Source organism: Hypanus sabinus, chromosome 4, assembly GCF_030144855.1.
Source record: "Hypanus sabinus isolate sHypSab1 chromosome 4, sHypSab1.hap1, whole genome shotgun sequence".
NCBI lineage: Eukaryota > Metazoa > Chordata > Chondrichthyes > Myliobatiformes > Dasyatidae > Hypanus > Hypanus sabinus.
The window spans coordinates 117,558,079-117,585,935 of record NC_082709.1 but is presented as its reverse complement, the minus strand read 5'-3'; the positions used below and the strand labels follow the sequence as shown (position 1 = coordinate 117,585,935).

General features: G+C 39.5%; 1 protein-coding gene across 2 annotated transcripts in view; it reads left to right on the top strand.

The window, feature by feature from the left end:
* The window catches only part of LOC132393140 (gamma-taxilin-like), an 82,477-nt gene extending 55,928 nt beyond the window's left edge, over positions 1-26,549 (top strand). For both annotated transcript variants that reach the window (XM_059968011.1, XM_059968010.1), the window contains 6 exons: positions 809-1,003; positions 6,794-6,913; positions 8,573-8,647; positions 10,983-11,075; positions 15,164-15,259; positions 20,775-26,549. In XM_059968011.1, the coding sequence (XP_059823994.1) occupies positions 809-1,003; positions 6,794-6,913; positions 8,573-8,647; positions 10,983-11,075; positions 15,164-15,259; positions 20,775-21,110 (915 nt within the window). In that variant the 3' untranslated portion in view covers positions 21,111-26,549. The remainder of the gene's footprint in view (positions 1-808; positions 1,004-6,793; positions 6,914-8,572; positions 8,648-10,982; positions 11,076-15,163; positions 15,260-20,774) is intronic.
* Positions 26,550-27,857: the final 1,308 nt, after the last annotated feature.

Here is a 27,857-nt window from a genome sequence, read left to right as displayed (position 1 = left end):
TCCATAGATGCTGCCTGACTTGCTAATTTCCTCCAGCATTTGTTTTTTGTGTGTTGCTCAAGATTTCCAGCATCTACAGAATCTCACATAAGTGAAGTCTTGTTGTTTAATTTTTATCTACCCTTTGGAAAATACTCATCACTAGCAATGAAAACTGGTTTGTATGGCATCTTTCCTCCAAGTTTTTAAAAAAATGCAGATTTTAAAAATGATTTTTTTTTTACTTCTACTTTCAGTTCTAATTGCTTTAGTTTTCTATCTGTGCTTGCATTCATCCTAAAGTTGAGAATCAGCTTCGTCCAAAATGGCTGCTGAAAAATAAAATTAAATAAGCACTAATCAGAATCTAACCAATTTAATTATAATCCATACAATTTTTCCTACATACCCAATCCAACCATGAATATAGCTAATGTAATGATGGTTCTGCTATGTCTGAAATGACACTTCCAGGTGCATCTTTTGACAACCTTTGGAAAGTTAATTCCTGACTAATGCACTCATCCAGACGTGGATAATTTACAGTTTTTTCAGTTGGATGGATTAGTTGTCTACACTTTTCATTCGAGTCCTAAATGCCGTATTTCCTTCTGTGCGTCTTTGCTAACTTGCAGAAATCATTAGGTTCATTCATACTACAAAATCTAGACCTTTGTATCTTTGGCTAACTGCATAATGGGTACTTGGCAATTCACTTAAAAATTTAAGGCTATTCTCCCCATCTGATAAGTAGTTGCTCATCCATTTTTTCACTTTTCCTGCATGAATTCCCTCATGCTTACCTTAAATGTGCTTGTAACCTGTGCAGGAGGAGAACCTGCAGCGAGCTCGGGAGGAGGAAGAACGACGCAAAGAAGTGACGGCACATTTCCAGATGACTCTGAATGAAATTCAGGCCCAGATGGACCAGCATAATCTGCACAATACAAAGCTACGACAAGAGAACATTGAACTTGCTGAGCAACTGAAGAAGCTCATCGAACAGTACGAGCTGCGAGAAGAGGTGATTTGAGATTGTGATATGTTTGTAGTGAATGTGCTAAAGTAATTCCTTGGCAATAATATTCATTTTAACTTTTTGAATGGCATATACTGTTGTCGGATCAAGGTTATTACATTACGGCCAGATTTTCTGATGTTAGCAATTAGCTCAGATAATGTTTTAGACTGGACGCCTGTGTTCAGTGGAGTTCCTTAGGGTTTGGTGCAGAGCCCACTGTTGTTAGTCATGTATATTGATTTGAAAGATGATGTTGCTCAAATGGTTAGTGGGTTGGTTGGTGTTCCTTTCCGCACCTTGTGGTGCATCAGGCAGCAACTTCGCCATTTCTTTAGCATTTATTATTTTTTATGAGGCCAAGTTACTAGCTTGACGCTCAACTCAGCACAGATGGAAAGCGTGCAAGGAGCCGGCCAGATTCAAACCCAGGACCACTTGCCTCAAAGTCTGGTGCATATGCCACTACACCACTCACTGGTTAGTAAGTTTATGGGTGACACCAAAATTGGTGGAGTAATAAACAGTGAACGAGGATCAAAATGAACTGGGGAAGTGGGCCAAGAAATGGTGGATGGAATCTAATTTGAATTGGTTTATCATTGTCACATGTATTGAGGTAGAGTGAAAAACTTGCATAAACATCCATACAGTAGATTAACTGAGGTGTACAAACTAAAACAATAACAGTGCATGATAAATTGTTACAGTACAAAGTGCAGCACAGGTAAATAAGGTGTGCAGTGTCACAACAAGGTAGATCATGAGGTTAAGAGTCCATTCTCTCATACTAAGGAACCATTCAATGATTTCATAACAGCAGCACAAAAGCTGTCTTAAGTTTGTCATGCTTTCAGGCTTTTTTATCATCTGTCTGATGAGAGTGTCTGGGGTGAGTGGGATCTTTGATTATGCTGGCTGCTTTACCAAAAGCAGCAAGAAGTATAGACAGAGTCGATGGAGGGAAGGCTGGTTTTCATGATGTGCTGAGTTGTGTCCACAGATATCTACAGTTTTTGTTTTGCGGTCATGTGCTGAGCAATTGCCATACCAACCCATGATGCATCTGGATAGGATGCTTTTTATGGTGCATTGAAAAAAAAATTGAGTGTCCAAGTCCAGCTGCCAAATTTCTAAAGCCTTCTGAGGAAGTAGAGGCACCAGTTGCTGTGGTTGTTAATGGGTTATTCCTATGCTACTCAGTTAGCCACTCCCGCATGGGAGGAGTTCACATACTGTACAAGCAGTGTTATCAGTAAAGTTCAGTTGAATAGCCTGCCTGCTGCTGTGCTCCCTGCACTCTGCTTCATATCAAACCCAATTTGGTGTCAGAAATGATGTTGATGAATTTGTGCTACAGACCAAAGGAGATCCCCAACAAGAAAAAATTTACAGCAAGACTGTTATTATTCGTATACTCTTAAGAAAAAATATCTGCCTATGCTAGTATGCTACATTGTATGCACCATGGAGCATGAACTGAGACCTGCCCAGAGTTGCTAGGCAACATCTAGCTGCACCCAAAAATGGATGCATTGTAATAATCTGTAGGCCACTTGCCTGGGAAGTGCACAGAGACACACATACAGCAGAGAAGTCAGTCAAACTATCGGGGAGAGAGAGAAAAAAATTGTAGTCCAAATAAATAAAATGCAAAACAAAACAGGAAAATGGAGCAAATATCTGCAGTACCTACACCTACTTGCCTAATAAAGCTCCCCGAGACATTTGATATCTCTAAAGCAGGGGACTTTGAGAGATGGCTCAGAGGCTTTGAGAGATGTAGGGTTGCAAGCAATCTTGCTCAGACTTCAGAAGAGCATCAAATAAACACACTGATATACTGCATCGGCGACAAAGCTGATGACATCATGGGTGGATTAGGCTTGACAGATGCCCAGAAAAAGTACAAAACAGTGCAGGACAAATTCAAAGAATATTTCACAGGATAGCGAAATGTGATAAATGAGAGGGCAAAGTTCAACTCCAGAAAACAGGAGCCAGATGAAAGTGTAAATGACTTCGTCATGGCATTGTATACCCTGTCAGACAACTGTGCGTATGGAGATCTGAGAGATGAGCTCATTAGAGACAAGATTGGTGCCTGGCTACTAGACACCAAATTGTCAGAGAGACTTCAGTTGCAGGCAAATCTCACACGAGAGAAAGCTATTACTATGGTCAGGCAGAATGAGAATGTTCATCAGCAACAGGCAGAGATCAAGGACGAAAACAATGTTGAGGTAAAGCTAGAAGCTGTGCAAAAGGAAGGTTGCAAACAAGGTGAAATCAGAAAGAGGTGACATTAGAGCTCAGTGCAAACAAAACAAAGAGCAGATAAAATGTTCAACTGCAGGAGATGCAGTGAGTCTCCATTCTACACCAAAGAGTTCTGTCCAGCAAAGGAAGTGAAATCCCACCAATGCAATAGAGTTGTCCGTAATAAAAGACCGTGTCACTCATAAACAGTTCTTCAGGAGGTCAATGAAGACCATGATTCAGACAAAGAGAGAGCTTTCCTTGGGGCTGTAGGTTCAAATAGACAAGCAACACACACAAAATGCTGGAGGAATTCAGCAGGCCAGGCAGCATCTATGGAAAAAAGTACACTTGATGTTTCAGGCCAAAATCCTTCAATTGTACTTTTTTCAATAGATGCTGCCTGGCCTGCTGAGTTCCTCCAGCATTTTGTGTGTGTTGCTCAGATTTCCAGCATCTGCAGATTTTCTCATGTTTCAAATAGACAAGGCTGGGTGTTCTACGATTCAGTTGAAAAATGAGGCAGTGATGTTCAAAATGGTCACTGGGGCAGGTGTCATAGCCATCCCTGAATGTCTATGAAGAAAACAGACATTAGTAAACCCAACAAAGAAAGTACTCATGGGGCAAGGGAAACGTAAGCTCGGTGTGAAAGGAATGCTTACTACTTCTATCTGTAAAAATGAGAAGCAATTAAAAGAGGATGTCTGTGTTGTTCAGAATCTCTTCTCACCACCACTGGGATGACATAACATCAAGAAGATGAATCTCATTACAAAGTTGGATTCGCTAAACAAGTACCCAGAGTTGTTCACAGGCCTGGGGTATTGAAGGAAGTGCATCTTATCCAGCTGAGGCCAGGAATGACACCCTACTCTCTAACCACAACGAGGCATATACAAGTCTGTATACAAGCGTTGATGAACAAAGTCAAAGCTGAACTTGAGAGAATGGAGGCGCTTTGATGTCATGACTAGAATGAATTGACTAACTGGCTGGTGTGCGGGCATTGCTCCTGTTCCCAAGGCAGATGGCGCAGTGCGGATCTGAGTTGATCTAACAAAATTGAATAATGTAGTGAGTTGGGAGAAGTTTATTGTTCCCTCTGTTGAGCACACATTGGGTATGCTGGGTGGACCAAAGTTCTTCAAACTAGGTGCAAAGTCACGGTCCTGGCAGATCCGTTTAGCTCCTGAGTCACAGAAACTCACAACCTTTATCACACCATATGGACGCTGTGCCTTCAGGAGACTCCCTTTTGGCATCTCGTCAGCCGCTGAATTCTTTCAGATGAGGATGAACCAAATTTTGGAGGGACTGGAAGGAGTATTTTGCCACGTGGACAATATACTCCTCTTCAGAGGCTGGAATCACCTGAACAAGAAGAAATGTGAATTTGCAAAGTAAACTGTATGGAAATCACAGTGAGTTGAAAAAGGACCAAATCTGTAGCAAGGTCATGCAATACTGTGAATATGGATGGCCATCTGTTCCATTTATGAACTCAAACCTTACTGGCTTGAAAGAGACACATACAACATTCTTGACAGTTTTCTGCTAAAGGTTCCAGACCTGTCGTTCCTGCTACTATACACGCCAAAATCATCAGTCAAATCCACCAATGACATCAAGCCATTGAAAAATGCCACTTAAGAGCAAGGCAGTCCCATGAGGTGGCCTGGTCTGAGCACACAGCTAGGAGATGATGTGAAACATGCAGAAAACTATAAAAATCATTCTGAACCTCTCAGTCCCACAGAATTCCCAGACTCTCCAAGGCAAGTTGCAGGCACAGACATTTTCCAGTTGTAAAAAGACAAATATCTTCTCACTGTAGATTACTACTCATGGAATGTTGAGGTGTCTAGATATCCTCTACTTCCTTAGCAGCAAATTTTATACAGCACCTGAAAACTGTATTCGCTCGCCATGGAATATAAGAGACGCTTGTGTCAGACAACTGTCCACAATTCAGCTGCTCAAAATTGAGGTATTTAACATCATAAGGAGTATCGATTAGATGAATAGTTGGGCTTTTTTCAGTGTCTAAAATTAGAGAGCTTGGGTTTGAGATAAGAGGGGAAAGGTTTAAAAGTGACTGAGGGACTATTTTCCCACACAGAATAATGGCTATGTGGTACGAGCTTTAGCAGGAGCTTCAGAGTTGGATACATTTAAAAGACGTTCAGGCAGTTACATGGATATAAAAATTTTAGAAGGATTTGGCCAAATGCAGGGAAATGAGATTAACTTAAACAACATGGATTGGTTAGGCTGAGAAGCATGTTTCTGTTCTGTATGGCTCTCTGACAAATCATTGTTCTGTAGTAAATGAAGTTGGTAAAATTCATAGTACATTTATTATCAAAGTATGTATGCAGTACACAACCCTTCCTCACAGACAGCCGTGAAACAAAGAAAATCATGGAACCCGTTCAAATTTTAAAAAAACATCAACAGCCCCCCACATGCAAAAAAAACACCCATCACCAGATCTACACCACTAAAATGTAGATCACAGGCTCTGACGGTTGCAGAACCACATTTGTAAGAAAGTAGAAGTTTTGTGAACAGATGAAAGGTGTCACCCTTGGTCATGTTGTTTCCTGGTGCCATTGTCGCCATATTAATCCAGTATTATTGTTCATCACCTTTTTTACAACGTCCAAAGTGAACCAGCCCAGGCTCCTGGTTTCAGTGTGGGAGTTTTCACAACTGTTTCTCATGTTTGTGAACCTGGCCATTGACAAATTGGTTGCTTAAAACAATATGACTAACATTAGAGCATAAGACTTGGGAGCACTTAACTGTTTAAATTTTGGGTGTTGCTTAGTTATTAATGAAGGTTTAACTGGTAAGCTATTTGTGCATAGCTGTCTCTATGAAATAATAATGATGGGGAATTAAATCTGTATGCTGGTGTATAATGTAAAAGCAAAACTGACATCTCTTTGCATTAAAATTTTAGATATCGCTCCAGACTGACTTAATGCTATAGCCTGGTTTTTGAATGAGTCTGATAGAAAATGGTGGAAAACTTCAACAGATCAGGCAGCATACATGGAAATAAAAGTGAATTTAATATTTCTGGTCAAAGACTCTTCAGAACTGATGTTGATGTTGCCTGGCCCACTGTTATTTCGCAGTATTTGCTGTTTTTATTCAGATTTCCAGCATTTGTGCATGCTACTTTATTTAGAATGTGGTTGTTGTTCTGCACGAATATGTTGAGTGCAGCAGCAAAGACATTTGTAAGAGATTCTAATGTCAGGTACACTCTATGTAACTGGCAGTAGGTCTATTTTAATTGGGTGTTTACTTTGTCTCAGCACTTGAGTCTAATTGGCCTTGCTGTTGTTGGTGGGGGTGAAATCAAATTTTACCAGTGAGCAAAGGCAATGAATCATTGCCTGCAATTATTTTTTGTTATGAAAGTTGGTACTTTATGCTTGGTGATTTGTGAAACTTTAGCTTATATTCCCTTTCTTCCTCTTCTCTTCTCCTCTCCCCTGCCCCCCCACCCCCGTCCCAATACAGCACATTGACAAGGTTTTCAAACACAAGGAATTGCAACAGCAGCTGGTTGATGCTAAACTTCAGCGAACTACAGAGATTATGAAAGAGGTGGATGAGGAGCATCACAGGGAGAGGGAGTTTGTGAGTAAAGGCAGTTTGTCTCTGCTATTTTCTATATGCTTACTTAATGCTGTATATTTCTGTAAATGCATCATTTTCCAATGTGTGGGTTGTACTTGTGAAGATGTGAAGTATTTTCACCTTTTATCCATACCCTCTGCATCTTTGCTCCCAGCCCTACTGATTACATTAGACAACAAAGATTTTGCTTTCTAAATATGGGTATATCTTAAGTATTTTGGGCTACTGATCATGAAAATCACTGAAATTTACCCAATCACACACCACTTTTTTTTATGAAATCTGTATATTTGTTATTTCAATTCATAATTCAAGTCAGAATAACAGATGCCAAGATTCAGAAAGGCATTATTGTCAGTCCACAAATCAAACAGGTCATCAATGACAGGCAATTCAAGAACTTCTAGTGGGACCAGAGAGAATCATGTGTAAGGTATTCAAGGATGTCAAAAATTTTCTTGGTAACTACAGAACACCAGACTATGTACAGCTATTTGACAACATGCTTTAAACATACAAAGCCATGAAGTGCAGCATATAATTTTCTACATTCCCATTTAGACAACTTCCCTGCAAATCTCGTCAGTGACGAGGATGGTGAAAGGTTCACCAGGACATTGCAGTCATGGAGCAACAGTATCAGGGCGACTGGAATACATCAATACTGGCTGATTATTGTTGAATATTTAAGTGAGAAGCCTCAGACACTGAATACGAATGAAAATCATCAACACTATTTTTAGCTTAGTTGAACTATTGCAAAGCGTCAGCACTGTTATGCAATTAAATGCATTATATTCAATAAAAGTTAATTTCTTGTTTCTCCAAATTCCTACATGATACAAATAGAAATTGTATTTGTGTTCGTCTTCAAGCAGTTTATCATAAACAAAAAAAATTCTGAGGAAGCAACAATGTCGAAAAAATTGGTTGTCCAGTGTATACGGAGTGTTTTGAAAATGACACAGTTCATTTCAGCTGCAGTGTGCTACTTTACCATTTGCCTCTAACCAGTTTCAATTGTGTGATATTAATCATTTGCAATCGGTATATCCAAGTCTATATCTTTGCACTGCTTGCAGTCCATCTGGGCAGTGATCTTGGAGTCACTGCCCATTTCATTTCTGGAAAGTGTCCTTAGAAGGAGGAAAATGAGGCTCAAAGGGAAAATTTGAACTAAGAATTGTTCAAGTCTACCATGATTTGTGCCACCCAAATACTTCCATCAGGACATTTTCACCTTGGGAATGTGACAGACTTGAAGGCTTCAATTACTTAAAAAAATTTCAATCTCTTTATTGTTTAAGCTCCCAATAAATTTGAAGACCTAATTTTAATTTCCTTGACTCCACATGCTAAAAATGTGATCAGGTAGGCCTGATAAACAAAGGCTGGCTTCTGCTCTTTAACATTTTTCAAATATTTCTGGAGGCATGCAGGACATAATGTTTCTAACAATAAGACTGTGAATGCTGCATCGTATCACAAGAGCAACATGTTCCCAGTTATTTCAAATGAATATACGAATTACAAAGTTCTGAGCATTTCATCCACTTTTTGCTAATGTCATTGACATTGTTTGAATGGACAAGAGAAGTGCCATTGAAGCGGGAGGGTGACGTGTCACAGTTTCAGTAATGACATCTTTTGTTTTGATAGTTACTAAAAGAAGCCACTGAATTGAGGCACAAATGTGAATTCATGAAGCAGCAAGAGGCACATCTGAAGCAACAGGTAAGTTCATGGAGCTAGCTGTTTTCAGATGTTCTCCAACTCGATCAACAGTTTTACTTAAAGTAAGCTACTGGAAGAACTCAGTGGATTAGGCAGCATCTGTGGAGGTATAAGAATGGTCGACATTTTAACTTGAGTCCTTGCATCAGGACTGGAGTGTAGAGGGAAGATGGCCAGTATAAGGAAAAAGATGAGAGGAGGGTGGAGCAAGAGCTGACAGGTAATTGTTGGAACCAGATGATGGAGGAATGGTGGGCAGTTGGAGCCAAGTGGGGTTGGGGTGGGGAACAGGAAGGGTAGACGTAGAGGCTGGCAGGTGATAGGTGGAAAACGGATAAGGAAAGGATGATGTGCAGGTGGGTGGGGGTGGGGGGGGGGGAAGCTGGATTGCTTAGAAAGAATGGTCCAAAGGAGAGTAAACCCAGGTAAATGTGTATGTGGAAGTTGGAACCAGCTGAGGGAGAGTGATGTCTTGGGAGAGGTGGGAGGAAGATATAGGGTCAGGAAATGTGGGAGATGATAAAGGTGAACAAAACAAGAAAGAATCTGTGTGTGGTAACTATCTGCTCATCATCCCAGCTTTCTGTCTGGTTCCACATACCAGCTTCGGGTTTAGTATCATTGACATTCAGTGGTATTACTGTATGTCATGAAATTTGTTGTTTTGCAGTAACAGTACAATATGATACATGAAAAATACTAAATTACAATAAGAAACATATGTTTATAAAATTAAATAAATATTGCAGATAGAGAACAAAAATAGTGAGGTTGTGTTCATGGGTTAGTTCAGCAATCTGGCAGAGGAGCAGAATATGTGTCTTCAGGTTCCTGTAAAAGCACCATGATGAGGGCACATCCTAGGTAATGAGGGGCTTAATGATGGATGCCACCTTTTTGAGGCATTGCCTTTTGAAGATGTCCTGGAAGCTGGAGAGACAAGTGCTGACGATGGAGCCGGCTGAGTTTGAAACACTCTCGTCTTTTCTGATCCTGTGCAGTGGCCCTTCTATACCACACTGGTGGTGACAGATCAAATCTCCTCAAACTCCTAGTGGAAATGTAGCTGCTTATGTGCCTTCTTCATAATTGCATCAATATGATGGGCCTAGGATAGATCTGGCACCCAGGAACTTGAAACTGCTCGTCGTTTCCACTGCTGACCCCTCAATGAGAACTGGTGTGTGTTTCCTCAACTTCCCCCTTCCTGAAGTCCACAATCAATTTCTTGGTCTTACTGACGTTAAGTGCAGGGTTGTTCTTGCAACACCATGCAGCCAGTTGATCTATCTCACTCCTGTATGCCTCCTCATCATGATTTGAAATTCTGCCAACAATAGTTGTCATCAACAAACATTTCAATGGTGTTTATGCTGTGCCTAGCCACACAGTCATGGATGTAGAGAGTGTAGAGCAGTGAGCTAAGCACACATCCTTGAGGTGTGTTGGTGTTGATTGTCAGTAAGGAAGGGATGTTATTTCTGATTTGCTCTGCTCTGACCTTGTTCTCCCGATTAGAAAGTCAAGGATCCACTTACAGAGGGAAGTACAGAGGCCCAGCTTTTGAAACTTGTTGATTAGAATTTGATGATTGTGTTGAACAGCAGCTGATTCAAGTATTGCTATTTTCCAGGTGGTCCAAGGCTGAGTGGAGAGTCAGTGAGATTGCATCTGCTGTTGCCCTATTGTAGCAGTAGGCAAATTGCAGCAGGTCCAGGTCCTTGCTTAGGCAGGAGTTAATTCTGGCCATGACCGACCTCTCAAAACACTTCATCACAGTATATGCAAGTGTAATTGGGCGATGGTCATTGAGGCACAGTCTACTCTCCTACTTCTGTATACTGATTATCTTCCCACTACCTTCTCAATCTTGATGTGGTGTCTCAAAGGAAAGTATTAAACTACCCTTTGCCTCCACAGATGCTGCTTGACCTGCTGAGTTTCTCTGTGTTCTTACTTTGGATTCCAGTATCTGCGGTCTCTTGTTTGATTTCCAGTTGTCAGTTTCTAAAGTAGTTTCTGAACTTGGTGATCCCAGAGTCACTTACTTGTGAGACTGTTGTATTTGAATAATTCAGTATGAAATAGAGAATGTTGGGAATACTCAGTGTGTCTGGCAGCATCAGTGGAGAGGGAAGCACACTGTGATTCAGGTCAGTCTCTTCCTCGCTCCACAAGCACAAGGTCTTGCTGGGGATTTCAACATATTAATGTTTTTTATTGTAGACAAAATGCCATGACACATGTTTGAGGGTGATAACTGAGGTGGTTTTTGTGACTCAATCTTAGATGTCAACAGCTATTTATTAATTATGCATTTTTAAATGTTTTAAAGCTTTCACTCTATATGGATAAGTTTGAAGAATTTCAGACCACATTAGCAAAGAGCAATGAAGTCTTTACAACATTCAGGCAGGAAATGGAAAAGGTAAGTTCATGATTTCCAGTGTAAACCTCTGTGCCATATTCAACTCCATAGTAATATCTTCAATAGGTTATAGTTAAGATAATTTAGAATTAGTGGTGTTTCTTCTTTCCATTGCTGTTTTGCCTTTTTGAAACGTATGGCTTTTTATGTTTGGAATGTATTCTCTCATTGCAAAAGTCCTATACAAGATGGGTTGACTAGATGTAAAATGTATCTAGTGAACAGTAACTTGTACTTGAACTTGGTCCAAGTCTGTAGCAGGCCCAATTTATCATAAAATTGTGGCTGGCCCTTTCATTTTATCCAGCCATTAGACTGAAGCACTGGAAACCTGATACAAAGAAGCATCCTCTGCTGTTCAGTATTCAGTGTTTAGCAAAATCAGAATATACAGATACAAGCAAGTATTGTTTGCTCTTCTCAACACTCCTGGCCTGAGCCCGTCCAAACGGTAGTGACTGAATGGTGAGTGTCTGTGCTATCACTATCTTTTTCTTTGTAACTGAGCAAAGCTTGTTGTTATAATGGGGTTTAAACTTTAATTCTTTAGTTTGTTCACTTGAACTACTCTACCTGACGTAATGTATTTCTCATTTACCATTTGATAATTGAAGGAGGTAGATGTAATTCCTTTGCTATTAGACATTTTGGAATCTCGACACCAGACAGATTTACAATAGTCCAGTTCATTGCAGATTATTAAGTTGAATGACAGCTGGTGATGTCTTGGATTCTAGGTACAGGTTTTCCCCAGGTTACAGCAGGGTTCTGTTCTTGTCAACAGTACATAACCTAGACAGTTCACAAATTGGAAATGCAATTACCATCAGAGTTCTCAGTCAGCAGAAGATGGCTGCAACCCTGCTGCAACTGGTGTCCCAAACACTTGCACGTATGTACAGGCTGTACGTAAATTGGGTGTTCATAATCTGGGGAGGATGGCCCTGTGTAGTAAACCAATGATAAGATTACTGTCTGTTGTAACAGTCTGATTCAGCCTAGCTAGTTAAACTTTACAGTATCCCTATGCAAACCAGAATCATGGTCAACTGGATGAAGCACACATGGTGTTTGCATGTCAAACACAAATCTACATCAATATGGGTTTCCAACTAGCTTTGTCATAGAGAAGTACAACATAGAAGCAGGCCTTTTGGCCCATCCAGTCCATGCCAAAACACTTAAACTTTTCACCTTTCACCTCTATCCTATGACCTCTGGTTGTAGTTCCACCCAACCTCAGTGGAAAAGGCCTGCTTGCATTTACCCTATCTATACCCCTTATAATTCTGTATATCAAATCCTCTCTCAAACTTCTGCCTTCTAAGGAATGAAGTCCTAACCTATTCAATCTTTCCTTATAACTCCAGCCCTCCAGACACAGTAGCATCCTTATAAATTTTCTTGGTGCTCTTTCAATCTCATTTACGTCTTTCCTGTAGGTAGGTGACTAAAATTGTACAAAATATTCCAAATTTGGCTTCACCAATATCTTGGACAACATTAACATAGCATCCCATCTTCTGTACTCAGTATATTGATTTATGAAGGCCAATATGTCAAAAGCTTTCTTTACAACCCTATACCTGTGGCAGCATTTCTAACGAATTATGGATCTGTGCTTCCAGATCTCTTTGTTCTACCACATTCCTCTGCCCTACTGCTTATTGTGTAAGACCTACCCTGATTGGTCCTACTGAAGTACAACATTTTGCACTTGTCTGCATTAAATTCCATCGGTCATTTTTCAGCCCATTTTTCCAGCTGATGGAGATCCCTCTGTAAGCCATTATACCCATATACCCATCTTCACTGCCCAGTAACCCACCCCCTCCCCCCCACCACCAATCTTAGGGTCAAAATTTGAGAAAGCTCTGAAGCTCTGTTTGGAACCTTTTCAAAGGTAGTCATGTGTATCGACAAGGGGCTCAACCAATTGGCACAAATTGATGAATCTTAGAGTTTAAATTGGTTCCTCTTCATTTGATGATGATGCCTAATATTTCTTGCCTTTGTACAAGACGTCATTTGTAGAGAACTGTACGAGGCTCCAGTTTGAGCACATCATTCTCCTTAACTTCTGCCATCTAGATTGGAATGCGGAAACAATATTTTTTTTACAGATTCAGACTCAGGTTTATTATCACCAGCATCTTTTGTAAAGTTTGTTAACTTAGCAGCAATACAATGCAATACATGATGATATAGAAAGAAAAAAAATAAATCAACTGTATATATTTTTAAGTAGATTAAAAAATAGTACAAAAACAGGAGTATATATATATTTTTAAAAAGTGTGGCAATGTTCATGGGTTCAATGTCCATTTAGAAATCTGATGATAGAGGGAAGGAACTGTTCCTGAGTCATTGAATATGTGCCTTCAGGCTTCTGTACCTCATTCCTGACGGTAACAATTTAAGGACATCCCTGGGTGATGGGCTGTCCTTAATAATAGATGTTGCCTTTTTGAAACACCGCTTCTTGAGCTGTCTTGGATATTACAGAGGCTAGTTCCTAAAGTTGACTAAGATTACAACTTTCTGTAGCTTCTTTCAGTCATGTGCAGTACCCCCCCCCCCACCTCCCATACCAGACAGTGATGCAGCCTGTCAAAATGCTCTCCATGGTACATCTATAGAAGTTTTTGAGTGTTTTAAGTGACAGAGCAATTCTCTTCAAACTCCTAATGAAATACAACTGCTGTCTTGATGCCTTTATGGCTGCATCAATATGTTGGAACAAGGTTAGATCCTCAGAGAACTTGACATCCAGGAGTTTGAAAATGCTCACTCTCTCCACTTGTGATCCCTCTAATGATTGGTTTGTGTTCCCTTGTCTTAACCTTCCTGAAGTCCACAATCAGCTCTTTTGTCTTGCTGACATTATGTGCAAGGTTATTGCTGTGACACCATTATCCTGAATGCCCTATCATCGCCATCTGAGATTCTACCAACAATGGTTGTATCATCAACAAATTTGTAGATGGAATTTGATTTATGCCTAGCCACACTGTCATTTGTATATAGAGAGCAGAGCAGTGGGCTAAGCACACACTCCTGCAGTGCGCCAGTGTTGATCGTCAGCAGAGAAATATTATCACCAATCCGCATAGGTTGTGGTCTTCTGGTTAGGAAGTCAAGGATCCAATTGCAGAGGGACGTACAGAGGCCCAGATTCTGGAGTTTACTGATCAGGACTGTAGGAATGATGGTGTAAAACACTGAGTTATAGTCAATGAACAGCATCCTGACGTGGGTATTTATGTTGTCCAAGTGATCTAAGGCTGTGTGAAGAGCAATTGAGATTGCCTATTGTGGCAATAGGCAAATTGCATTGGGTCCAGGTGCTTGCTGAGGCAGGAGCTCATTGTAGCCATGACCAACCTCTCAAAGCATTTCATCACCGTAGATGTGAGTGCTACTGGGTGATGGTCATTAAGGCAGTTCACTCTACTCTTCTTAGGCACTGATATAATGTTGCCTTTTTGAAACATGTGGGGACTCCCGGCTGTGACAGTGAGAGATTGAAAATGTTCTTGAATACTTCCATCAGTTGGTTGGCGCAAGTTTTCAGAGCCTTACCAGGTACTCCATCGGGGCCTTCCGCTTCGCAATGGATCACCCTCCTGAAAGACAGCCTAACATCGGCCTCCGTGACAGAGTGACAGGGTCACCAGAGGGACCCTGTCAGCAGGGATCTTTACAGCTGTAGTTATGTTCTCCCTTTCAAAATGGGAATAGAAGGTGTTGAGTCCATCTGATGATGAAGCATTGCTGATTCACTTTGTGGGGAAATAATGTCTTGCAAACCCTGCTAGAGTTGATGTGCATCCAATACTGCCTTCAACTTTGCTCAGAATTGTTTCTTCCCTCTTGTACAGACCTGAGTTATCAGACTTAAATTCCACAAGTCTAGCCTTCAGCAAATGTTGAACCTCCTGGTTCACGCACGGCTTTTGCTTTTGGAACGTACAGCATAGTGGGGAACTTGCTTTGGTGGAAGGTTTAATTCACATTTGCAATTTGTATAAAGATACTCTATTGGGAATATGTTTCTGTGCAAGGTCAAACTTTCTCATTCCTCACAGATGACCAAGAAAATAAAAAAGCTGGAAAAAGAAACTACAGTCTGGCGTACCAAATGGGAGAACAATAACAAAGCACTCTTACAGATGGCTGAGGAGGTGTGTATAATCTCTTCATTTAGCAGTTGTTGAGTTTTTATTTGGCAGTATGTTTTTTTTTTACCAGCATTGTGCAAACACAGCTTTTTACTAGGTATCACTTGACTTCTTTCTTTGGTTGGAAAATTAGCCTTTTGTATAATTTCTGATTTTTATAATTTTTATAATTGTTATACCCATTGTCTAATTCTATGCAAATGAAGCATACTTATTATTCCTCTCACTACGTTCTCCTGCAACCTTCAACGCCCTTATTAATCAAGCAACTATCAACCTCCACCTTAAATATACCCATTGCCCTAGCTTCCACAGCTTTCTGTGGTGATAAATTCCACAGATTCACTACCCTCTGCGGAAAGAAATTCCTTCTCATCTAAGGAATAAAAAATCCCTTTTCTAAAGGGATCCCCTTGTATTCTGAGGCTGTAGGCTCCCCAATATTGCCCTTGATGTCCTTTTTAAATCTCTTGCCTCTGATCTTAAATCTATGCTCTCTTGTTTTTGTCAAGCCCTCCTCGATTAAAGACTATGTGCTTTCACTTAGTCTATGTCCTCATGATACCTATCAAATCTCTAATGTTCCAGTGAATTAAAGTCCAAGTATAAGGAACCTCTCTATAACTCAAGCCCTCAAGTCCAGACACTGGTAAATCTTTTCTGAACTCTTTCTAGTTTAATAACAAGGTGACTAAAGCTGTACACAATACTCCAAAATGCAGCAAATGTATAACTGCAACATAATTTCACAAATCCTCTGCTCAATACCTGAGCTGTTGCTTTCTCCAAACTATGCATTTGCATACTGAGATCCTTCTATTCCATATTTCCTGGGGCCCTACCATTCACTGTACATGCCCTACCATGGTTTGATCTCCCAAAATATAATATTTCACTTTTATCTGGATTGAAAGCCATTTGGCAATCCTCAGCCCACATGCCTTGTTGATTAAGATTACTCTGTAATTTTTCATAAGCTTTTATACTATCTACACCACCATCTTATTCAGTGCCTTATTCATTCACACCTAAATCTGAAATTTGAAAGGGAGAAGTGAACTGAATAAGTATTTAGCATCAATCTTCTTTATGGAAGACATTAGCAGTATGCCAGATGTTCGAGAATGGGTGAAGAAGTGTGTGAAGTTGCTATTACGAGGGAATTGCTGCTTGGGAAGCTGAAAGGTCTGAAGATAGATATGCCAGCTAGATCAGATGGACTGCACATCAAGGTTCTGAAAGGCGTAGCTGAAGAGATTGTGGAGACATTAGTCATGATCTTTCAAGAATCACTTGATTCTAGATGATTCTGGAGGACTGGAAAATTGAGAATCTCACTCCACTCTTCAAGAAGGGAGCAAGGTAGAAGGAAGGAAATTATAAGCTAGTTAGTCTGACCTCAGTGGTTGGGAAGATGTTGGAGTCGTTTGTTAAGGCTGTGGTTGTGGAGTACTTGGAGAAACGTATGTTAAATTAGCCTAAAGTCATCTTGGTTTCCTTCAGAGAAAATCTTGCCTGACAAATCTGTTGGAATTCTTCAAGGAAATAACAAGCAGGATAGACAAAGGAGAATCAGTGGATGTTGTATACTTGAATTTTGAGAAGGTGCTGCACGTGAGGCTGCTTAACAAGATTAGAACCCATGACATTTCAGGAAGGATATTAGCATGGATGGAGCTTTGGCTGATTGGCAAGAGGCAAAGAGTGGGAATAAAGGGAGCCTTTTATATTTGGCTGCTGGTGACCAGTGGTGTTCCACAGGGGTTGGTGTTGGGACCACTTTTTACATTGTATGTCAATGATTTGGATGACGGAATTGATGGCTGTTTAGCCAAGTTTGTGGATGATGTGAAGATAGGTGGAGGAGCAGGTATTGTTGAGCAAGCAGGGAGTCTGCAGAAGGACTTGGACATATTAGGAAAATGGGCAAAGAAGTGGCAAATGTTATATGGTGTCAAGAAGTATATGGTCATGCACTTTGGTAGAAGGAGAAAAGATTAGACTATTTTCTAAACTGAGAAAATTCAAAAATCTGAGGTGCAGGGACTTCAGAGTCAGTTCCCTGAAGCTTAATTTGCAGGTTGAGTCCTTGGTGAGGAAGGAAAGTGCAATACTAGTTATCCTTTCAAGAGGACTAGAATATAAAAGCAAGGATGTAATGCTGAGGCTCTATAAGGCACTGGTGAGGCCTCACTTGGAGTATTGAGAGCTGTTTTGGGTCCGTTATCTAAGAAAAGATACACTGATGTTCCAGAGGGTTCATGAGAATTTATTCAAAAAATGAAAGACTCATCATATGAGCAATTGATGGCTCTGGGCCTGTACTCGCTGGAATTTGGAAGAATGAGGGGGGACCTCATTGAAGTCTATTGAATATTGAAAGCCCTAGATAGATTGGTGGGGGAGTCTAGGACCAGAGGCCACAGCCTCAGAATAGAGGGACATCTATTTAGAATGGAGATGAGGAGGAATTTCTTTCGCTAGAGAGTGGTGAATCTGTGGAATACGTTGCCAGAGGTAGCTGAGGAGGCCAGGTCACTGGGTGTACTTAAGGTGGAAGTTAATGGTTCTTGTGTAGTCAGAACATGAAAGGTTACAGAGAGAAGGCAGGAGAATGGGGTTGAGAGGGAAATGGATCAGCCATGATGAAATGATGGAGCAGACTCGATGGGCTGAATGGCCTAATTCTGCTCATATGTCTTGTGGTCTTAAATTAGGTCCCAGCACCAGCCCCTTTGGCCACCACTAGACAAGGTCTCCAATCTGAGAAAAACCCCTCAACCATCATCCTCTCCTTCCTAACCCTGAGCCATTTAAAAATCCAATCTGCGATATCACCCTGATCCTATGCAATATAACCTTCCAGAATAGGCTGCCAAGAGGACTATGTCAAAGATCTTTCTAAAGTCCTTATAGATAATATCCACTGCCCTATCTTCTTGGTTACCTCCTCAAAGAATTGCAATGGACTTGTCAGACATGTCTGTCCACCCACAACGCCATGCTGATTGTTCCAAATTGGGGAGTTCCTCCAAATGTTGGTAGATCCTGTCCCTCAGAATGCCCTCCAGCAATTTACCCATCATTTATGTCAGACTCACTGGCTTGTTTTTGCCACCCTTTTTGTACAATGCTACCACATTTGCCACTCTCCAGACCATTGGAAGTTCATCTGTGGCACGAGATGCAGCAAAAACTTATGTGAAGTCCTCTGTAAGAGGTATCATTCCTGTATTGTTCACGCTTGTTATATTACCTCAGCCCACAATTGGCATGCTCCTGCTTCGAGCTTTTACCTCTACTTCTGCTTTTTATGGAAGGGAAAGCATCTTTCGAAACAAAAATGTGGAAGTCTGTTCACAAATGGATTCTTGCGAATGGTAATGTGAAATTCACTTGTAACACTTACCCAAAAGGCTGGTATATGTCTAGAGGAAACGGAGATCCAGCCACTCACCAACCCACCTCCCGTACACGCAGGTGCTGTGAGAATCGAGTTTATGCCTCGCGCCCGCCAACAGTATCAAATCCACAACAAATACCGTTATGAAATACACTTTAAAGAGTTTACTAAAATTAAAAGAGTAGTAGGCAATACTATATATACAGGGAAAAAAACAAAAGGCGCCAACTTATCAAAGTTCAGTCTGTTTAGTGCACTCGTTGGAGCTCAATCAGTGAACCAATCGACCCATCCGGCCGTCGCACCTGGGACCACCCCAGTGGTCTTAAGAGCAGTCCAGCACACGTCCACCTTCCTCGGCCTCCTCCTCACACCCAAAAACCTGCGAAAACTCCTCCCCCAAGTTCCCAGCATCACAAGACACAATAACATTCCCCATTGATTAACAAATGAATACAATTACCATATCAGCCATTCTAAAGCGAAACAACGGCGAGAGAAACACTTATCCAACAAAGAAGCATTCCTACTTGTTACAAACCAAAGAGGCCATTTTGAGTCACATACACAGGACATTGTACACACTAGACCAGGGATGGGCAAACTTTTTGACTTGTGGGCCACAAAGGGTTCTAAAATTTGACAGGGGGTCCGGACCAGGAGCAGATGGACGGAGTGTTATGGTAATACACCTCATAAGAGAATATAAAATATCATGGGATATAAAATATGGGATATGTAGAAAACATGTGCTTTAATTTCAATTGAAAATGAACAAATGCATTACAACAAAATATCTGTCTTTGAAGTCCCATGGTGTTTAGCTATTTATTGAAATGACTTTTAAAATACTGAAAATTAAATGAATAAAATACAGCTTTTTTTAATAGTAACAGTTATTATTTTAAAGCACTGAAAATTCTGTTATCCTTCAAGATATTATCATCATCACTCTGCTCCTGCCTGTCTTTATTTCAAAAACGGTAGGAGATGCAGGTCTACTTGTCCTGCTCCTTCTTATTCAATTGTCCCCTGTGCCAAAACTCAACAACGACCAGCACAAGGACAGAACAGTGACAGCGCGCCAGTATGCGGAGCGTGTTATTTGATCTGGAGCGCATTTTTTATTTTGAGAACGTATGTGCACCTGCGCACTACTCATGTCCATCACTTAACAGAAATGACATGTAACATGTAAGGCTTATTGAAAAAAATATTTTCAAATGCATTTTTTACATAACACAATGAAGAAACTTATTTTTAATTTCAGTGGGAACAGTGTTGTTGGTCTCCCTTTTTAGCCAGCGCATCAAAGTCTGGATTTAGTTTTGTTGTGGCGATTTTCAGGATGGATCTGAGGTGTTGGTCAGTTAACTTGGATCTGTGGCTGGCTTTGTTGATGTTCATGACGCTGAACTCCTGTTCACACAAATAGGTCGAGCCGAACAAAGAGTAAAGCGCAAATGTGGAGTAATACGCCGCACCTCAACAAAGGTCAATGTGTAGCGGTGTGCTACATGCAGCGCTAAAATTACGACACGGAGTCGGTAACTGCAGTCGAAGTAAAAAACTTAATTCGAAATCCCCAGCCTCACTTTTAAGCCTCCCTCAACCTGCCCCCCGTGGCGCAGAGGCTCCAAAGCTCTGTGCTTGCAAATCCCCGCAGGCTATCTCCCTTAGCCGGAACGCTGGCTAATTGTGAGCCGGTTCGGATGTGCCAGGAAATGGGTCGCCACAAATGTATGTAGAGTGCGTCATCTATTGGGAAAACACCAGAATTGCGGGGGGAAAACGTTAACAAGGTTTATTAGTATAATTTCATCAAGTTCTGTGGGCCGGATTAAAAAGCTTAACGGGCCGCATGTGGCCCCCGGGCCATAGTTTGCCCATGCCTGCACTAGACAATGACAGTAAATGACAACAGGCCAAGGTAATGGGGAGAACCTCACTTCCAAATCTTTGATTTATTAGAGAAGCTAGACAATTCTTCAGTTTAACATCTCTTCTAGTAGTTGATTCCTCCTAAAATGCAGTCTATTTTAAATGAAGCATGAATTTAAAATTGGGGAGAAAATGGGATGGACACCTGATTGGTTTTAAAAAATTTTTTTACAGAAAACCCTTCGAGACAAGGAATATAAAGGTCTACAAGTGAAGCTGGAGAGGTTGGAAAAGCTATGCAGAGCTTTGCAAACAGAAAGAAATGATCTGAATAAAAAAGTGCAGGTCCTTCAGTGTCAGCTTTCAGGAAGTGATGGGACCTTGAACCTGACAGAAGACGTATACCAGGATTGCAAAACACCTGATTCCTCAGAAATGGCTGAAGTGAACACAACGAGTCAGGAAGCAGAAGAAAACCCGTCTCATGTTCCAGCTATTTTAGATCAAGAGTGTTCAACTGGAGCTCTAGAAAACACTGCAATCGCTTCAGGCATTGATTCTGTTGACTAAAGTTATCTGTTTAAAAAGAAATTATGTGGAGTTATATATTTTTGTGTAATTATTGTTTGACATGTTCTTGGTACTTATTGGCTTTGTGGTGAGAATTTCTTACACATTTTTCTACCATATCTGTATTTTCTTAGGGGATAAAAGGAATTTATGTGGTTCTGGTAGTTGTATGGTGGGTCAAGTTAGTCTCCTTCATAAATTTTCATAATTGCATTTGCTTCATTTTTAATATTGATATTTTTTGCATTGAAATCCACCCCAATATTCTTAATACTTCTACTGAGATGTGAATATTTCCATATAATTTAAATAACAAGTTTTTTTTAATGTATTTTCCTGCAGTGTTAAGTACAACCAGGTTTACCTGAGATGAGCTTCCACAGTTTGGATCGTTTCCTGATTTTTCTGATGCTGTATCTTTCAACTTAAGACCTCCCTCAATAGCAACGCTGTTGCTTGATTGAAACTTCTAGAAGACGTAGGGGCATTTAATGCTTGAAAGAAAGGTGTCTAAATATAATAGATCACTTCAGATGGGCAAAATTTGACAGGGAACAGTTTGAGGGTTTTAAATATTCTGCAGTGTTGCAGGTTCTTCAATCTTTAGTTCAGTAAACTTTCTATGGATTTGTACTATATGTTGAATTAGGATTGCTGCCCCTTACCTCCAACTTGAAGCTGTAAGAAACTGGAGTAACGCTTGTTCTACTCTGTTCTCTGTACTTTAGAGTAAAATGAAGCTTCCAAGAATTTTGACACTCTATTAGTTTAGACATCTGAGGACAGTTTTTGTTGTTTTGAGAGAAGATACTGACCCTGATTTGCATTTTAATAATGCTTTATTTGGTCTTTTTTAGTAGCCTTTTTGACAAACCACCTATTTTAGTTGTTTTATTTTTAAGAATAAGGGATCAGCATTTCCTCTGGATTTTTTTTTAATGTAGCATGGCAGCTGCACTATCCTTTCACCTCAGGATTTGAACTTAGACCAAAGCAAAGTGGATGAAATCTTGTCTCAGGCTGTGAGCGTTATTTTTGGCATTATTGTCTGACTGCATTGATGGTGGACAGTCCAATATACAGGAGTCAGTTGGAACAGAATGATGATTTTAGTCTCCCAAGGATACCAGAAGTAAATGGTTATCCCATTCCTAATGCTGAATTTGGTATGAAATGTAGACATCTACAACAGAGCTGTACAGTTAGAATTGAATGGAAACTTTTTAGATACAAACTCAGGATGGTGGGCAAATTGATCAGGTGGATAAACTGAGCCTCAGTGTGAAAGACATAATCTGTTAGATCTTTTTGATTTTAGTATACATAATTATTTACAAATGACTTCTGTAATCTAACATAAGTATTTGTAAACTACCTGACAATGCAATTTTCATTCAAGAAGTGAATGAAAAGAATTTTCATTCTTTTCACTTTTCACTTGTTTGCTGTTGAGTGATGAAACTCAGATGGTTCAGTAGCACATAGCATGGGACGTGGATTCCAGTTCTTGTACTGTGAATGATCAGATTCATTTTATGGATTTGGAACCATAGAACATTACAGCACAGAAACATACCTTTTGGCCCTTCTTGGCTGTGCCGAACCATTTTTCTGCCTAGTCCCACTGACCTGCAGCTGGACCATATCCCTCCATACACCTCTCATCCATGTACCTGTCAAGTTTTTCTTAAATGATAAAAGTGAGCCTGCATTTACCACTTCATCCGGCAGCTCATTCCACACTCCCACCACTCAGTGTGGATTTGTTAAAGATTAATCAAGGTTTCTGAAATGTATCCAGTATTTCTGCTCTAAGTATCTAAAGGTATCTGGATGAGGCAAAAATGGGTATATTTTTCAGAGTTGGAAACAATTTTGGATATGCTTAAAAACATTTTTTATTGGCCTATGCTGTTCTTTGTTTACACATCTGAGTAGTTTGGCTTCTGTAAGGCTGTTTTGTCCACACTTCCTCTTTGCTCGTATTCTAGTGCAGCACTGTGAAATCTTAAAAACACTTGTCTCTTTATCTTCTTACATGTCAAGACACTCCAACAACGGTAGGTCCTTCCTGCCCATGAAATTCATATGGATCTGTTTGTTCAGCCCATCATGGAAATCATGGGATTGCTTTGGAAATGATGGTTGTGAAGAATCTTGGATTCATCATCATTATGTGCTGAACTTTCAAAACCTTTGGCTGTCCATGCCTTAATTGTAACTCATGAATGTGCGACTTGTTCTTCCATCAATTTTTCCTGCCGTTGCAAGATGTTTGAGTTTCTCTTTCCTCAGCACATGTCCCAGAAATTCCAGCTGCCATTTCCTGATTGATGATCTCAACTCTCTTCTTATTCTGATTTTTTTTGCAACACCTCCTCATTTGTTACTTTGTCCTTCCATATTTTCATCATTCTTCTCAAAAACCACATTTCTGCAGCTTCAAATCTTCCCTAATTTTGCTTTGATATTGACCAACATTCATTTCCTTGTTAGTGTGGAATGAACATAACACTGCAACAGAATTTAATTCCCATAGAAATTGTTATCTTTACTACCTTGCTCAAATGCTCGGACATGCATTTAGCAGTTCCAATCCTACTAATTTCAACATCAAGCTCTACCATCTGATGTCATTATGCATCCTAAGTAATTGAACTTCCATGTTTATTTAATTGTTTTGTTGCCCACTTTCAGTTCACATTTATGTATTTCTTTCTTGTGACAATTCAATCTTCTTGCAGTTGATGGTCAATCCTCTCTTTGCACTTCCTTTGATGACTTTATCTAGTATTTCCTGGAGCTTTTCCTTAGAATGGCTAAGGATTCAAGTTGTATCCACCAATTATCATGCCAGGAATACTGCTAATTTCTCTTAGAATCACCTTGTTATAAAGGTTGAATAGGTTGGGTGAGAGAACCTGTCTCCTCTTAATCTAGACAAAATCATTTGTCTCATTTTCAATTCTCATTTCTGTTGTTTGTTCCCAATACAAATTTCTGATGAATCACTGATTACTTTAGGGAAAAAGGTTAAGAAGACTAGGTAAAGAACCAACACAAGTTTTAGTAGAAGTCACCCACAAGAAATTTGAGAAGTCCTGATTGACCAAAGCTATGTTGTATTCTGCATTTCAAGGAGGTGGATAATTGATGTTCCTGTCATTTGGTGCTTTCTGGAAGTTTAGTATATCTCCCTTAGCTTTGATCAGTGAAATCCTATTAAATGATGTCCAATACTTGAAAGACATGTTGTGTTTGGGAAGAAAATGTTCTTTCTCATGTGCTTAAAAATCTAGAATCAAAATTTTTAATTTTGGATATTTGTTTCCTCCATCTCCTTAAAGTATGTCATCCTTGTCTTATGTATTCTACGAGATATTCCATCTGCTGTTCCATGTGATCCTCTTCAGTTCTTTAGACGCTTGTTCATTTTTTTCCTTCACTTCCACATCACATCCTGAATGAAGTTTTCCCGTGAATTTCAGTTGCAAAAACTTTTTCAAATGGAGCTTTACTCTTATCTCCTTCCTACTTGAATATAGCTGCATTCATAAGTTTCAGTAGTTCCAGAAAGAGCTCACAATTAATAATAATCTTTATGAATAGCATTTTTGATTGAGGTACACTCAGTTGCTGAATCATATGTGTTTCATAGTTGGTTGTGGGTGCTGCCTGCAATCAATCTTGTGTACAGGAAAATGTACTGTAGGGCAAACTGAGCAGATCCTGCAGCCTTCATTCACAATCAAGTATCAAGCATTAAACTGAAGTTCTGTAACATTTTTGCATTTGAGGGACTTCTGAGGAAACAAGAGATGGGTAAGGTTATGTTTGGGGTTAGGAGTGAAAAATGCTGATGCCATTGCTAACCGTAATCCCATGAATTCTTTACTGCACTTCATGCCATGCTGTTGTTTCCTATATTCCTGCAACACTGATTCTAAATAGGAAGAATGCCAATGTATGGCCAGTAAAATACGTCAATTTCAAAGTGTGAAGCAGTGGTACTTGGATTTTCATTTGTTGTTGTTATCTCAATTGGGTAACTATTTGCAAGCCCCAATTAAGCTACAGTTTTATCTAGTTCAAGATCCCTTGTATGAATAAAACTAGCACCCAAATTTAACCACCACATTTTACAATTCATACAATGAGCTTTTTACATCTGGGATAATTTTGATTGAGACTAATCAGTCTTAATATATAAGAACGTACAAGTGCATGCAATGCATTCTATCAGATGGGTAATTCCACCTCATGTTCTTCTCTTTGCAATATATTTGCACTTGTCCAGCAAAATTACTGCCTACTCCATTCAAATAAAGAAAGTTGTATGAGTCATCGATGCCAATCCAATAGGTCAGTGAAGCAGCACTCCAACCATTCAGACTGATCAAAAGAAATATTGAGACCACGTTGTGCTGCTCTGCTGCTGAGCATTGACTGGATTGGTGACATTTTATCTTAGAAAATTGCCATTCATCTCAAATTCAAGGTTTAGAAAGCAATGTCACCTATTTAGTTTACATTTCATTAGGAATAAGTAAAATTCTGTTCCTGTGATTAAGATTTCCCTTTTTTAGCAATCAAATTCAAGGTGTGTACCTTGTACAATGCAATCCATGTAATCTCTAGTCAGTAGTAATTGATGGAGATAAATTGGAAAAAATGTGATAAGTCAAAATACACACTATTTTCCTTGTATTACGTTTACTTCTAAGCGTGCTTTTGTGCTTAAAAAGCTAATATTCCTAAATGATCCCAGCTGTGTCCCTTCCTTTTTGTTTATGTAGCTGAATATTTTGTTAGCACTTAGCTGCCTTCTCAAGACTAGCTTGCTGCCATTTCTATGCTTATTTACACAATCAGTGTTGGTGTGATGTTGTTCGGAAAGGTGCATTTAAAGTTAGGATTTGAGCTTTAAAACCACCCAATCCATTTTGATATTGTATAAAGTTACAATGCACAGTTGATCTTAAACCATGGATTTAATTTTTGAAATTAAATTTGCCATGTCTTTCATAATAGGTTCTCAGTAGTTTATATGTGACTGTGACTTGAGGGTGTAGGGAAAGGAGGCAAAATTTTGGTGTTTTAAAATTGCTTTAATAGGGAAAATTAGTTATCCTGAATTAATCTACATTTCCTTCATCTGGTGGTAGAATAAGTGGCTCAGTTTATCTAATCACAATAGGAATGACTCAGCAGATTAGTAAATATCAGTATATTGAAAATGGCATATATCTGTCCTCCTGCACCCTCTAGTGGATTCATAGGCTGTGCTACTTCAAGCTAAACAGCTACTGCCTTAGCCAACCAAAGTCTTGGGGTAAATAGAACAGAGTGCCACAATTGGTCTGAATTGCCTCTGGCTAAAAGATCAGAAGGGTCTGGGAACAGACCAGCAAAAGAACCGGGTTTTTTTTTTCACCTAAACACAATTCGGAAAAATATTAAAAAGTGGATATTAGAAGAAAAGATTATCCTCTGGAAGATCTTAACTTGCATGTGTAACAAGTCATTTGGGGCAAAGTATTATACAACTATCCTAAAATGAATTAAGCACAGATGGGGAAAATGGCAGAGGTGTGTCAATCCACATACACATCTGCTTTGTAGTGGTTTTCGTACACATTCAACTAATGAAGTTGCTTATTTTTAGTTACTGTTCCCTTGCACCTGATTGGCTTAAATAAGATGGTTATGAACTTGTGTCATTATAAAAAATGACAGGTTCTATGTTGCATCTTATAATGAGAGAAAAGAGAATTAGACGACCAATTTCTATACAGAAAATTTTAAAGTAGATTTATTCTGAGCCTTGTACTTAAAGTGGCTATTAGTCAAAATGATATACCTTTTGAAACACCGATTTTGATATTAGTCTTCCTACCTAATCATGCTGAAGATATATAAAATACAGCTCCTAACCCAAGCTACATCTGTTGCATATATTGTAATGAAGAAATTCAGTCTAGCTGAATTTCTACTGGGAATGCTGTTATATTTTGTTTGTTGATAAAAAAATTTAAAAGGGACACTTAGTACATAGCACGTCTTCCTACTACTGCCTGATGGGAAATGGGTTCACTGTCTGTGTTGATCAATGTTGTACTGAGGCAAGAAAGTAATGATGATGCATATGATGCATTTAACCAGAAAATGCTGGAATACTTAGGTCAGTCAATGTCAGTGGGATAAAAATCAGTTAAGTCAAAGACAGATCTGTTTTTCTTCCCACAGATGCAGCCTTGACTTGCTGAGCATTTTCTGGTTTTACTACAGACTTGCAGCATCTGCAGTTTTTATTTTCATGCATTTACATTAAGTTGGCATTGCTGTGACTGAAACCTCAGGTGATGATGAGAACAAAAAAAACTACCTCTGAAGATTGTAGCAGAGAATAACTGTGAAACAATGAGTCTGAAATAGTTGATGCTTAAATCGGTTTTATTCAGGATTTGGGGCAAGTATTTGAATGGGTGGACAGCATGCTCTTGCTTTCAGATTTTCACACATTTTGTAGAATTCCTTAAATGTGAATCTATAATGTTATTTACTTAAGGAGATGTAAAAGCAAATCAACAAATACAAATATGGAAAATATTTGCTGTTGCTTGGTCATTTTAACTTCAACTAAGTTTTATTTTTGTGGTTTTCAAGCACTTTCTTTTACATCTACATTTCTTAGATTTCTGCCAAATGTCATTTCACTGTTATACTTTAAATTGTATTCACCCACAT